Below are 14,476 nucleotides of genomic sequence, written 5' to 3'. Positions count from 1 at the left end.
CTGTAAAAATCAGTAATGTCCCCCACTTCCCAATCTTGGACATCTCTAATAAAGTTTACTGACCACTGAATAAATCCAGCAGAATTATCCATTTAATCAGTCACAGAGGCAGCTTTATTCAAAGCAATTCTGAAAAGAGAGGGAAAAACATTCTTTAGGGCCTCATCCCCACACCACAAGTCATGCCAAAAACTGATCCGGTTTCCTCCCACCTCAAATCTGAAATTACTGTATAACTCCTCCCATCAATTTCGAATGAATTTCCACACCCACACACCATATGCCCTCTTACTTCTTTGGAGCACCAACCACCCCAAGTACTATCATATTTGGCATCGATAACAAGCCTCCAAAGAGCATCCCCTTCTTGATGATACCTCCACAGCCATTTCCCTAAAAGTACCTTAATTAAAATTTTCCGCTTTTTAATCCCCAAACCACCCAATGAAAGAGTGCAAATCTTATCCCACTAAGCAAATGGAATTTCTTCTCATTCTCCATACTTCCCCACAAAAAATACGAAATATCCTTTCCGTTCTATTGGCCACACCAATAGGCAAAGGAAAAAGAGAAAAAAATAAGTTGGGATCTTAGATAAGGTGCTCTTGATTAAAGTGACTCTACCACCTTTGGACAAATAAATCCTTTTCCAACCAACCAATCGACACTCAATCTTCTCTATAATCCTGTCCCAAATAGCCTTGGATTTGTGAGGTGACCCCAAAGAGAGGCCAAGATACTTAAAAGGCAAGCTGGAGACTTTACAGCCCAAGATATAGCCAATTCCCCTAAATTTTTAACCAAACCAACAGGGATCATTTCAGACTTTGATAAACTCACCTTTAAACCGGATACAGCTTCAAAACATAGCAGGAGAGCCTGTAAAGAAGGATTTGGTCAGAATTTGGCTCACCAAGAATCAAAGTGTCATCCACAAAGAGTAGATGAGAGACGTTAACACAGCCATACAAAGGGCTGCCCACCAAGAAGCCCAATATGAATCCCATATCCACCGCCGCTTTCAACATTCTGCTCAACACATCCATGACTAAAACAAAAGGAAAAGAGGACAGTGGATCCCCTTCTCTCAGTCCCCGGGAGCTGTTAAAAAAACAGCTGGTGTACCATTAATCAAAACTGAAAATCTAACTGTAGATATGCAATATTTCATCCAATTGCACCACCTTTCCCCAAAACCATACCTACCAAGGGTATAAACCAAGAAATCCCAATTGACATGATCAAAAGCCTTCTCCATACCCAATTTACAAAGGATGCTGAGAATGCCACCTCTGATTCTACTCTCCAAGCACTCATTAGCAATAAGAAAGGAGTCAAGAATTTTTCTTCCCTTGACAAAGGCATTTTGAAATTTTGTGATGATCTTCCCCATAACCACACTCAAATGGTTAGCAAGCACCTTCGAAATGATTTTATAAACACTACTAATAACGCTAATGGGACGAAAATCCTTCTCCTCCACGGACCCAACTTTTTTTGGAATAAGAGCAATGAACGTAGCATTAAGGCTTTTCTCAAATTTCATAAATGAGTGAAATTCAAGAAAAACCTTCATGATGTCATATTTAACAATGTCCCAACATACCTGAAAAAATGCCATGGAGAAACCATCTGGTCCAGGGGCTTTATCTTTGTCCATTCCTCTAATCACATCAAGCACCTCCTCCTCTTCAAACATTCTCTCCAACCAATGGGCACTCTGCTGGTCGATTGAATCAAAATCCAATCCATCAACTTTAGGATGCCAGGAATAAGGCTCCGTTAAGAGCTCTTCATAAAAATGAACAATGTGATCCTGAATTTCAGATTGTTCCATAATGACGTCCTTCTGAGTGGAGCACCTCTATGGCATTATTCCTTCGATGAGAATTGGTGACTATGAAAAAATTTGGTGCACTTATCCCCTTCCTTCAACCAAAGGGTACGAGACTTCTGTCGCCAAGAAATCTCCTCCATGAGTGTAATTCTTTCCAGTTCAGTAGCAACACCAAGTTTTCTTTCCTTTTCATCAACCGATAAAACCCCGGCAGCTTCTTTTTCATCAAAGCAAGATAGCTCCTCTAAGAGAGACTTTCTCTGATCCCCTAAATTTCCAAATACTTCCTCATTCCATTTTTTTTTCAAAGCCTTGAGTTTACCAGCTAAAACAAAACTGGGTGTACCCAACAACTGATAGCAGGACCACCACTCTCTTACCTTTTCTACAAATCCATCAGCTTTTAGCCAGGTGTTCTGAACTTAAAATATCTCTACCCCTCATGAATACCCCCGCAGTCCAAGAGGATGGGAAAATGATTGGAACTTAATCTAAGGAGACATTTTTGACATAAATCAAAAAAATGCGCCTCCCAAGAAGGGGAAACAAGAAATCTATCCAACCTGAACCATGTCCTCCCATTCAACCTAGTGAAATCACCCCCTCCCAAAGGTAAGTCAACCAAGTCCAATTCAAAGATTAAACCAGAAAAATCAGCCATGGCCAGGCCAATATGAGAATCCCCCGACCTTTCACTAGGATACCTAGTAATGTTAAAATCACCACCAATACACCACGCACCCTCCCACCAACTGCAAAAACCAGCAATCTCATCCCAAAGAAATCTTCTTTCACTATCAACGTTAGGCCCATATACACCAGCAAAGCTCCACCCAAAGCCATCATTAACATTCATAAAAGAACAAGCCACCAAATATTCCCCAACAAATTCATCCACCACTCTTATCCCACATCAAAATAATACCCCCCAAAGCCCCTTGAGAAGCAAATGAAGCCCATCCCACATAGGAACAACCCCACAAACTTCTTATAATATTTCTGTCTACTAATTTCAGTTTAGTTTCTTGCAAACAAATGACATCTACTTTCCATTTCCGAATCATATTTCTAACCCGAAGGCACTTACACGGGTCATTCAATCCCCGTACATTCCAAGAGAGAATCTTTGGCTTCATAAGACACTATTGATTCTGACTTTGTGCCTACTTGTACTAGCACTACCTTCCCTTGCATCATAACTGATAGAACAAACCAATCTCTTAAGCTCTTTCTTTTTTTGAGTGGGATCTAGCCAAGAAAGGCTGACCCTCTTCGATGGTGATAAGAAGAGCTTTAAATTGCTCTTCAAATCCCTCACAAGAAATCCTTATACAATCGTGGATTCCATCCACCTTCTACAACACCCAATCAGAATGAACTCCTTCCCAAGAACACATTAGAGGCATAGAGCAAATGGGACTAGGCTCATCCCCCACATCTTTCAAACCATTAGGTGAAGCCTCCACCCCAGACTCCATGCATATCATCTGTAAATCAAGTTCTTCAACAGACCCTTCATCCGAGATGCCCAAAACCTCATCCATAGTGGTACACAAAACCCTAGATAATTCCTCCTCGACATTCAACTGGGAAGACACCCTCACAAACTCGTCAGATACGGCTTCACCAAATACTAAAGATGGCTACTGGGAAGCATCAGTCTAGTTGGGGACACTAGAAACACCTTGAGGATCGGGAAAAGACTCAGTTTGCACGGCCACAGAGGTATCCATGGCTCCTCCACCACTTACTTCCATGTTCAAGACGGAGATTGGCGCTAACTCAAGAACAGGATGGTCGCCGATCACGACGTCGGAGATATGCCCTGAATGACTACTAGCGATACCTGAGAGGCATTTTTACTCGAGCTCGAGGAGGACCCGATAAGGTGTTTGACCTACCACATTTTAGAAACGAGCCTCGAAGTTCCTCCAGCCTTTTTGGTTGAGCCCAGCCCATTGCCTCTTGCAAATGCCAACTTAAGCCCAGTATCAACATATGAGGCTGGATTTAATAGAAGTGGGCTATTCTTCCCACTGGTGAGGCCCATGACCAAATTTAAGCCCATGTCTATTTTGGTCATTAAGCTTGTAACCATCTCCAAAACTCCTGATAACTATACTTTAGCAGCCCACAACACCCTTTCAACTTCTCCCAACATTGGAATGCAAACCGCCCACCCCACATTCCTCCTTGTGATGCCACTTGTCAACATGCGATGAAGACTGCCGCCCATCTTGAACCTCACTGCCAATAACCTTCCCTTTCTTCTGACTAACATCCTCCTCACTGAGTGATCTTATTCCTGCCGGAAAACTTGCCGGTTTCCTCCAGACCAAAGCAAATGAAGTATCCGTTGGGAGGGAAATCTTCCCCAAGGGCAATGAACCATCAAATCCCTCCTTATACCTAACTTGAGCTTGAAAGGCTTAGGCAATTTGAGCTCTGTTTTTATCAACCAAAACAGAGACTTTTGAGTTAGCCACTATGCGAGCATTGAACATGAAATCTTCTCAAACTCTACCCTTCAAGCCTTCAGGAATAATCAGAGAACCCCTCTTATTCCCATTCCCATAATCATCCACTAATAGAAAGCGCCCCCTCGAATTTGCAAGGCACTGAATAAAAAGGACACCATGACCATCCCACAGCTTTCTAACAAAACCAGTATGCCAAGCAAACCTCCATATCCTTAACCACCCATGACACTACCGAGACACTAAGGGAAACAAACTTGACCACCCTTTTGCTTCTCTCAGTAATGCAAATAAAATTACCCCCCTATACAAAAAAAACAAAAGTCTTGATTCTACTTTCAAACATATGAAGCTCAACATCGATCCCAAATGAAACACGCACTCAATATACTCCATAGGCTATTAACCACCGATTGGTTAACTAACTTCAATTTAGTTTCTTGAAAACAAATAACCTCTACCTTCCACTGACGAATGATATTTTTCACACGAAGGCGTTTCCTACAGTCATTTAGCCCCCTGACATTCCAAGAGATGATCTTGGGTTTCATGAGGAACCATTGACAGCCCTCTTCTTACCTTTATTTCTAAAGGCACTCCCTTCCCTATTGTTATAGTTGATAGTACACTCCAACCTTTTCAACTTCCTTTCCTTTTTGGTAGCTGATCTGGCCAGAGCAGGTTGGCCATCCTCAATGGCAATAAGAATAGCTCTAAACTGTTTCTCAAATCCGTCACAAGAAATCCCCACACAATTCCTAATTTCTTCAACCTTCCTCAACACCCAGTCAAAAGAATTATTTGACCAATCCACCTTCCTCAATGGCTGCAAGGGTTACCAGCATCACAACAGCACTAGTCAGCCGTATAAACATGGAAAGTACCAAGCCACCTCACTTAACTTTGCTATTAATGTCTCTCCCTCAAGGGTGAATTGTAAAAGGCAAAGTTTCAGTTACAGAAAAATATAGTGTTTTTTTTTTTTTTGTCAAATCTTAGTTGTAATTCCTTCATTTTAGCTTCTATATATTTTTTGTCATTTTGTATTAAAAGTATGTCTTCCATCGTAATATGCCAACCAAAACCTACCCATATCAGATGACAGTATCAGTTCTGGTCTCCAAAGTAGTTCCTGGCTGTAGATTGAGCATCACTAATAAAGAAAATATATGTATAACACTCAGAAGACAAGTCAAGTGCTGCAACTCCCCCCCCCCCCCCCCCCCCAAAAAAAAAACAAACATGTTAAGGTAGTCAAAATATAATGACGTCTCCATTATACCACTGTATACCAGCAAATACATTTTTTAAGAAGTTGGTAAACCTGCAGATCCAGCACACACCATAAATAGGTACTCACCGATTGTGATTTTACTACCACCACTCTTCCAGGAGTAAGATATTGTTGGGCAACAGGGGACTGCATGACCTCGTCAGATATCTTCTTGCTATATTCTTCAGCTTCAGAGTACATCTCATAGTATTCCTCAATGGCTGGTTCACCTTTTATACATCTACATGCAAAAAAACAGACTTCAAGCATTATACATACAATGGAAGAACAGAAAAAGAATCATTTGCATAGCATCTTACAAATAAGCTGGAATAGTCCCCTTGCCCTCATGTCTCAGATTGAAACATACTTGCAGAGGACAAAGAAGGCAAGGATTGACCCACCCTGAGAAAAATGAACTAATAGACGGACACCCATATGAAATTGTTAGAATATAATGAAATTCTCAAACAAGTCATCAATGCTACTTCCAGGCCTATAGAATGTATAGCGTGACCAAAACTTTAGAGTTAAGGGTCTCTTTTCCCCTTCATAACATGTGAAATTGAAGTGGAGCCACAAGAACCTTGTCTGAAATCTGTTTCGTTGAAATAAGATGCTTCAATTTTTCCAAGATCAATAAAGTTTTATTATGCTGGAAAGTCGTACTTCTTCATACCTATGAGTTATATATTGCTCCTTCAGCATTCTACTCATAAAAAAGCATTCAGAAAAGTATAAGAACCAACTTTAAAGAATGAACATCCAAAACATGGAGTAAGAAAAGATTCCAGGATAAAGTTGCATATTAACAAAAAATAAAAACATTTATTATGAGGCATTATGTCCACCAATTAACAATCAAGATTCTGTCGACATACTCAATTGTTTTTGTGGGTTGAGCAAGCTTTAGCATCAGAAGTTGTTCTTTCTCAGGAAGTTTTTTCTGAGCATGGAATTCAGCAAAGCTTCTTTTCAGCATGTCCTCCACCTGAAGTTGAAGTCCCATCCAAACTCAGTTAAATGAACTCACTTGATTGGTTAGAAAGAGGCTGGGAAAAAACTTAAGAAGGACAGTAATATATAACAGAGTGCAGGAGATGATCCCTTGGACCATGAAAGTGAAAAGTCAAACCCTTGCACAACTATCGGAACATGTAAGATTCTTGAAAAACAAAAACCTTGATGCAAAGTCAGTCCCAGAAAAGTTTATTGTAGATACAGTTACTCACCCAACACTTTGGCTATGATACTGAAAATATTTTACATGCACAAAATCTTTTTAATGCTCTCCATTCATGTTTCACAGAAGGTATGATGATGAGTATCTGAATGGACATCCTAAGCTACAGAAGTTTGGAAAGAGGCTCTGTTTTCTCCAAGAAAATTTTATCCACGATCATTTATCAGAAAAAAGTTGAAATTAATTGAATGTCTACCTTTAATTCTTCAACACGAAGAAGATGCAGGATCATGATATAGGTCAGCCGAAACTGAGATTCAAGCTTAGTTGCACTCCCAACTAAAACATGCTTCAAGTCCCCCTCCTCTGGGATTTCGTCACGGCACATTATAACAACTGTACCAATTTCATCAAGTCCTCTTCTGCCAGCACGGCCTGCCATTTGAGTGTATTCTCCTGGCAATAATTGTCTAAATTCCCTGCCGTCAAACTTCCTTAAAGAATCAAAAACAACCTGCAAAAACCTTCATTACGTCAAAATTGAAAATACAAAATTTCCAGCCTGCAACTAGATAAAGCATAGCATATGAGTAATATAATGCCTTCACACTATCATTACATACTCCCGTTTATAATTTTATGGTAAAGCACAACTAATTTCATTATGATTGTTAATTCTCAATGCTTCTATTTCTGAAACATTTAACAATACACATGATCATCAGATATTCCCATTTACAATTTTGTGGAAAAGCCCAACTAATATCATTATGATATTACCAAATTCAAGAGCCCTCGAGGGTAATCACCAAATTGCTGCAGTGTGGAAGATGATTCCCCTATGTCTCATGTGGTGTATTTGGCTGGAAATGAATGGTTGGAATTTTGAAGACCGAGAATGCTCTTTGGATGATCCTAGATGTTTCTTCTTTCATACCTTCTTGTGGACTTCTGTCATTGTTCTCAATGGTACTAGTTTCCATGATTTTCTTGTATCCATTTCTAGATCCTAACTTGTAGCTTGGTTTACGGTTTGGTCGTATTATAAGGTGTTGACTGTTCAGCGAAGTCCTCCTTTTCCTTGGAAGCGTATTTGGAGGTCTCATATGCCTTCCAAAGTTGGTTTATTTATATGGACAGCATCGCTTGGGAACATTTTGACGATGGATAATTTGAGGAAGCATTGCCTTATTGGTATGGAGTGGTGCTTCATGTGTAAGAAGCATGGGGAATCTGTGGATCATTTACTTTTTGATTGTGAGGTGGCTAAGGCATTGTGGGATGGAGTTTTTAGTAGAATCAGGTTGCCTAGGTTGATGCCTTTGAGAGTGGTGGATCCTCTTGCATGTTGGAATGGGCTATATGGTTGTTCTCAAGTGGCTGCGGTGTGGAAGATGGTTCCTTTGTGTCTTATGTGGTGCATTTGGTGGGAAAGGAACGGGCGGTGTTTCAAAGATAAGAAGTGCACCTTGGAGGATATTCGGAATCTTTTTGTGTACTCTTTATTGCAATGGTTTTCTGCTTTAGTGATTAATGGAGCTCCAGGTCATGACTTTTTGTTGTTGCTTTCTACTTCCTAGAATGTAATTAGGTGTTTTCTTTTGTATAAATCTTGTGTACATGAGCTTCGCCTATTTCATTCGTTTCAATAAAATTTTCTTTCTTACTTATCAAAAAAAATCTGTATACTTCCTGTCTACTTGGGCTTTGCCTATTTACTTGATAAAATAAAATCATATTTCACCTATAAAAAATATCATTAGGATTGTTAATTCCCAATTTTCTACCTCTGAACATTTAACTATACACCAATACAAACAACGCAACTCCAATGTCTGCAGACCATGCATATCTTTGCTAGGTGATAGTGCTGGCAACTTCAGGCTTCCAATCAAAACCATCGTCTAGGTTAGGTAAAAAATGGACCAAAGTTAAGAAGCTTTAGCCCAACCATGTCCATCACAGCTACTATGCTGCTTGATGCTTACATTGCAAACAGAATATGTACTTATTATCAATGCAACACCAAATTAAAGGTTCACAACAGGAAAGCCTGTCTAGAAAGTGTTGTACTGGGGCTAAGCCTTTGCACTCTTCAATAAAAGTTTCGTTTACTTATAGCAGCAATTACCCAAAATAATAATTGAGAGAGAGAGAGAGAGAGAGAGAGAGAGATGAAAACCAAAGAAAATACTACGGACTAGCATGTCTGGGAACTGACTCGTTGCTGCAGTATCAGCAGCACTATTGACTTTCAAAAAACAAAACTGAACACTCAACATTTCAAAATTAAAAGACCCCACAAATCCAAAATTTACAATAAATTGTAAACCTAATCTGACTTTTCATGCCGTAGCAGTATGTAACTTCGAATTAAGGTACAATCATAAAAAGGCATCACCGTTCTAGCTGGAGCATTAACCCCCATTGCAAATGTCTCTGTTGAAAATAAAACCTACAAAATACAAACACAGAAGCATCAACCCACTACAACTTCTAAGACGACCGTAAGAAATCAAATACACACAAAATAATAGTGGCAAAAACTCAGTCTAATTCTTTATAAAGAAGTTGATAGCAGCATTATCTTAACATCTTAAGAGCATCAGGACAGCAGCAGCAGCATGTTGAAAACCCCAATCTGAACATTATAAACACTAAAACAGTCCACAAATAAGACGTATTTACCTTGACTACACCACGGCAAAAAAGCATTTCAACAACTTCCTTAACAATTGGAAGCAACCCTGCATGGTGGACACCAATTCCTCTATGAAGTAGGCTTTGAACTCTAACAATCTGCACATCACAACATTTTATTTCCTGCAAAACTCAAATGCCGTATAAATTGACAATGAATAATCTTTTAGCTGCCAACCTGTGGCAAATTCCTGTCAGACCCCTTCAGACGGGAAAATGCTTTGTCACAGAAAACACGAATCTCACTTTTCTCAGAACTGCTAGTGAGATCAGTCCCATACAAACTATCAGCTGATTTATCACAGCGATTCTTTGAGAAACAAAATATCACCACCTACACAGACGAGGTAAGAAAAGGCTCGAGTTACAGAACATTTTAATGATAACAAATCCTGTTTATGATAATAAATAAATAAATAAGCACATCAAATTTTAAAAATAATTTCATATTAAACCCAAATTGTAAATTCATCTTTTTTACCAGTATCCAAATATCACCATAAAGGAAATGCCTCTAAATTATCAGGGCTCCGTCAAGAACAGTAAGTCGCAACTGACCATTACCAGGGCAATTAATAGAGTAATCTACCATTTCGTAGATATTGCAGCAGAAAATAAGAGCATGTTACTTGTGAGAAACAAATATTATTTTTTTGGTAATAAAGAAGTTTTATTCACAGCGGTAGGCAAAGCCCAAGTACATGAGAATAACCTAATTAGAGTTTACAATCGAAAGTAGAAGATTATGGACGATAATAAAATGAAGATGATGAAGGTGAATAAAAGAACAAGATTTTTTTTCCTTTTCCATATTATGGGTGAAAACGGGAGAATTTATAAAAAAAAATTCCCGAAAAAATCTATTTAGCTTTTATAAACTTCAAAAGTTTTCATGTTCTCATTTATATTTTATATCTAAGAAAGAAAGAAATCCAGTATTAACACATTGTCTGAAGAAGTTCAGAGCTTCAAAACCAAAGTCTGAAGAAGTTCTCAGTGACATATTCAGAATTACCAAAATAAAACATGGCCCGAGTAACAAAGATAAACTGAAGGAAGATGCATTCTAACATACAGGTAAAAGTGATTTCTTTGATAGCTTGTTAATAAGCAACAAGCACAAGGAAGCATCTGATCTCCTTGACCCCCAACTATTCTGGCCGTTCCCATTTTGATTCCCCCCACCAGTCCCAGGTAAGCTTCCCCGAAATTGGCTACCAAAATGCTTGTTCTGTTTCCCCCGATTAGAATGTTCAGGTCTCTGAGATCGATGCCCATCATGAGTAGCTGAGGCTCCAGCATAAGATCCAGTCCTACTGTAAGATCCAGTACCAACTACAGCAGTCAAAGCCTTTTTCTTGAATGCGTCTTTAGCAGCCTTTAGTCCCTGAGGCATAAATGTTTCACTTTCACATACTTTGTAAAGTTCTCCAGAATAAAATATGCAATGCTCCAGTGGTACTGGTCTTTTTGTAGTCCTGATAACAAAAACACAATAGCAAAAACTTACACAGGAAATTCATAATGTAAATTTTCTTTCTGCTGCGTTCATATTTATGCAAAGCAAATAGGAAAAAAAATATCAAAATAAAGCAAGAAAAAAAGTGGTAATGTTAAAAAATATAAAAACCTCAAGACACTGAAAATAAATTGAATGCCAGTTAGCATATCAATTCACTACTTACACAGTTACACGGATTTCCTTCCGCTTAGTCCGACCAATCCAGTCAGCAAACTCAGCTGTGTTTGGCACCTGTAAAATGGTGATAAATATTTCATAAAACATGTTAACCATCTTGATGCTATAAAGTGAGAGAGGCATGGCATAAACAACTCTAAACAACACAGAAATGCAACTGATACATATCATCACATGAGCAGAGCTGCTAGAGAAGTATAATTATGTGGTAACAAACGATTTTGTCTGGAAGAAGACTTATTAACAACTAATTTATAATATCAGGAATTAAGGCATTCACGGTACAGTGTCAGACAAAGTATGCAACCAACTTCACTTGTTACCCAGCATGCTTCCATCCATGCAATTAACTTAGCAACCTCCACTCACAACTAAGGAAGGAGGTTCTGGAGGTACCAGGTAGCATTTCAGACTTTGAGCAAGCAGGCAAAGCAAGGCTAGAACCAAAAGCAACTTCATTAATTCATAGATCTAAAGCTTAAATGAAGGTTACATAAAAATATGGACCAATGGCTACAACTCATCACAATTTCAAAGATTGCAAAATCTATGTTAAAATCATTGAAGTTTCATAATTTACTATCAAAGCAATTAATTTCAAAAGAACTTTTCATTAAGTACATGCATATTAAACAGAGAAAAATACCGTGGCCGAAAGAAGAACAAAATTTATATGTCTTGGAAGCATAATTATAACTTCCTCCCAGACAACACCTCTTTCAATATCATTGACATAGTGCACCTCATCGAATATAACCTGTTTCCTCATAGCAAAAAGGCAAGAAAAATTCCTCAGGAGACTAGAAAATACAGAGAATGGCAAAAAAAATGGAATGACACCACTTCATCTGAAAAAGGAAAGGCAAAAATTACAGTTAAAAATGAAGGATCCCTTTTACCCATTCAATGTCACGTATAATATCCGCACCCCGGTAGAGCATTGACCTCAATATCTCAGTGGTCATGATTAGACAAGAAGCCTCTGGCCTCAAGCTAACATCACCAGTAAGCAACCCAACATCAAATTTCCCACAGAAATCCCTATATTTTTGATTGCTGATGGTTTTTATAGGTGCAGTATATACAGCTCTTGTGCAGTGCTGCATGGCATTATAATCAAGAAAAAAAATTAGGATAAGAGTCCAATACTTGACAGGAGCACATGCTTGAATTTTAATATTCTAATACATGAGGTGGAGTCTCAAACTTCAGGAGATCAGAAAATCAATATTTGTTTTACCAGTAAATACATGAGGTGAATTTTTTTTTTCTAAGAATTTTATTACAAAATCAATATACCACATCCAACTGCTAAATCACTTAAATATTGGTGGCAAAAAAATACAATATGACATATCAGTGCATGGTCCAGTCATACTTTTGATGCCAAAGCAAAAGCATATTCCGCGACGACTGTCTTTCCAGCTGATGTATGAGCAGCAACAAAAACAGATTCTCCCTTTTCGAGATAATATATAGCCTGCAATTATTACAATAAAAAAATCCCATTCAGGCTGCAGATAACATGATTCTCGGCCACTCTTTAAGTTATCACAGTTATAAAGAAAATAAAAGAAAGATTAAATAGCACCATGCACAAAGGATTCAAACTTGTATGAAAGCATGTCAACAAAAAAAACCTGCATACTATTATAACACAAAAGCTTTGATGACAGTAGCAAGAAAACCATTTCTTTACAAACAAAATACAGATGTTACAAAGAAGAAACAGCAATATATCCCTGAATGCTTCATCTCTTAAACAAAATCATGTTTATGAACTAAGAATTTTGTAATACCACATATAATAAGGATAAGGGTAGGTGGTATATGGAATCCCACATTGCTTGGGAATGAGAAGTTCTTGCTCTTTATAAGGTTCCAATTGGGCTTCAATTATATCATTGACTAGTCCTTTTAGAGTATAGGTCATATGGTTTAGGCCTTCCATTGGAGCGTTACAAATAGCATCAGAGCCTATCACAACCAAAAATGCGAGACTTAAGCCATGCCACCTATAACATACAGGCCCGACGAGAACATCAGGAATTTAAGAGGGGGAGATTGTGATATCCCATATAATAAAAATAAGGGTAAGTGGTGTATGAAATCCCACATTGTTTGGGAATGAGAAGTTCTTGCCCTTTATAAGGTTCCGATTGGACTCCAATTATATTATTGACTAGTCCTTTTGAAGTATAGGCTATGTGATTTGGATCTTCCATTGAAGTGTTACAAATTTTCTAGCAGTAGAAAACTTAATATATAAATGGATCGCAAAAGAGATATGCATGGACCAAATACCTCTTTCTGAAATTTGTCCAATTTGAAAGGAAATTCTAATGCCATATCAGGAACAAGTTCATAGAAGCGCTCTGCAATCCCTTCACTACCTCCAACAATAGCCCAGGCCTGCTCGTTGACAAAGTTAAAAAATAAAAGAACCAACAGAGAAAGAGGCAGACTGCACAGCAAAAACATGAGATTTTCAAATCTAAGAAAGTTACCTCCTGCCGCTGCTGTGCACCACCAACATGATTCCCATCCAATGTTGATGTCGATCCTCCTGCTTCTATTGACAAGATATCATCCAACAGAGATAATTCTGGCTCATTGGCACCAATGGATTCATCATCCTTACTTCCTTCAGTTTCTGATTTAACAGATTCAACTTCTGATGGTGCACCTTCACATTCAGTATTGGAAGTCAGCCTAAAAAAAGACTAAACTGCTTGCAAAACTCATCTTCCCTAGGCTAAGTTGGCTTGCCACTCAGATAGACGCCAGTCAATACTATCTAGTGGTGACCAATTTTCCAAGTTACAAGACATCTAGAAAAGTGATACCTAGGTGTTTTGTATGTGGAAATGTAGTTCTTGTAGAAAACCACTAGATTATTCAAATACAATAACATTTTCCTGGAACCATTCCCATTATAGAAAAAACTGTTAAACGAAAGCAAATCCAAAATTAGAAAACAAATTAGGTTACATGTCTCCATGCCAACACCTTTCCATTTGTAGACGGCTAATTGACTTCGTAATCTTAAGGCTTGTTTGGACACTTGAAGTATCTCAGAATTATGTGAATAGTAATGAAATGGTCTGTGAATAGTAGTAAAATATTTGAGTTAAGATATTTTATTAGGTTTTGGGAAAGGAGGGAGAAAAAGTTAAATAAAAATATTATAAACTTGAAAAAATTGTTTGAATATTATTTTTTAATATTATTTTTGTTTTAAAGTTTGTAAAAATTGTAATGATTAGATGAAAAGGTTGAAGATTTGAAATTGAAAAGTGTTTCGTGT

The 14,476-nt window shown here is 38.1% G+C and overlaps 1 protein-coding gene across 4 annotated transcripts in view; it reads right to left on the bottom strand.

The window, feature by feature from the left end:
• Positions 1 to 14,476, bottom strand: part of LOC122291849 (DExH-box ATP-dependent RNA helicase DExH11) — a 37,296-nt gene that overhangs the window by 18,717 nt on the left and 4,103 nt on the right. For all 4 annotated transcript variants that reach the window (XM_043099867.1, XM_043099869.1, XM_043099866.1 and 1 more), the window contains exons 6-18: positions 13,677 to 13,855; positions 13,474 to 13,581; positions 12,548 to 12,649; positions 12,069 to 12,269; positions 11,816 to 11,926; positions 11,156 to 11,223; positions 10,546 to 10,948; positions 9,649 to 9,804; positions 9,459 to 9,569; positions 9,172 to 9,225; positions 7,027 to 7,284; positions 6,469 to 6,578; positions 5,675 to 5,828 (exon numbers count right to left, since the gene is read on the bottom strand). In XM_043099867.1, coding sequence (XP_042955801.1) covers positions 5,675 to 5,828; positions 6,469 to 6,578; positions 7,027 to 7,284; positions 9,172 to 9,225; positions 9,459 to 9,569; positions 9,649 to 9,804; positions 10,546 to 10,948; positions 11,156 to 11,223; positions 11,816 to 11,926; positions 12,069 to 12,269; positions 12,548 to 12,649; positions 13,474 to 13,581; positions 13,677 to 13,855 — 2,015 coding nt within the window. The remainder of the gene's footprint in view (positions 1 to 5,674; positions 5,829 to 6,468; positions 6,579 to 7,026; positions 7,285 to 9,171; positions 9,226 to 9,458; positions 9,570 to 9,648; positions 9,805 to 10,545; positions 10,949 to 11,155; positions 11,224 to 11,815; positions 11,927 to 12,068; positions 12,270 to 12,547; positions 12,650 to 13,473; positions 13,582 to 13,676; positions 13,856 to 14,476) is intronic.

This window comes from Carya illinoinensis, chromosome 13 (assembly GCF_018687715.1).
Source record: "Carya illinoinensis cultivar Pawnee chromosome 13, C.illinoinensisPawnee_v1, whole genome shotgun sequence".
Lineage (NCBI taxonomy): Eukaryota > Viridiplantae > Streptophyta > Magnoliopsida > Fagales > Juglandaceae > Carya > Carya illinoinensis.
The sequence above is the reverse complement of the archived record's forward strand: the minus strand, read 5'-3'. Positions and strand labels throughout refer to the sequence as shown.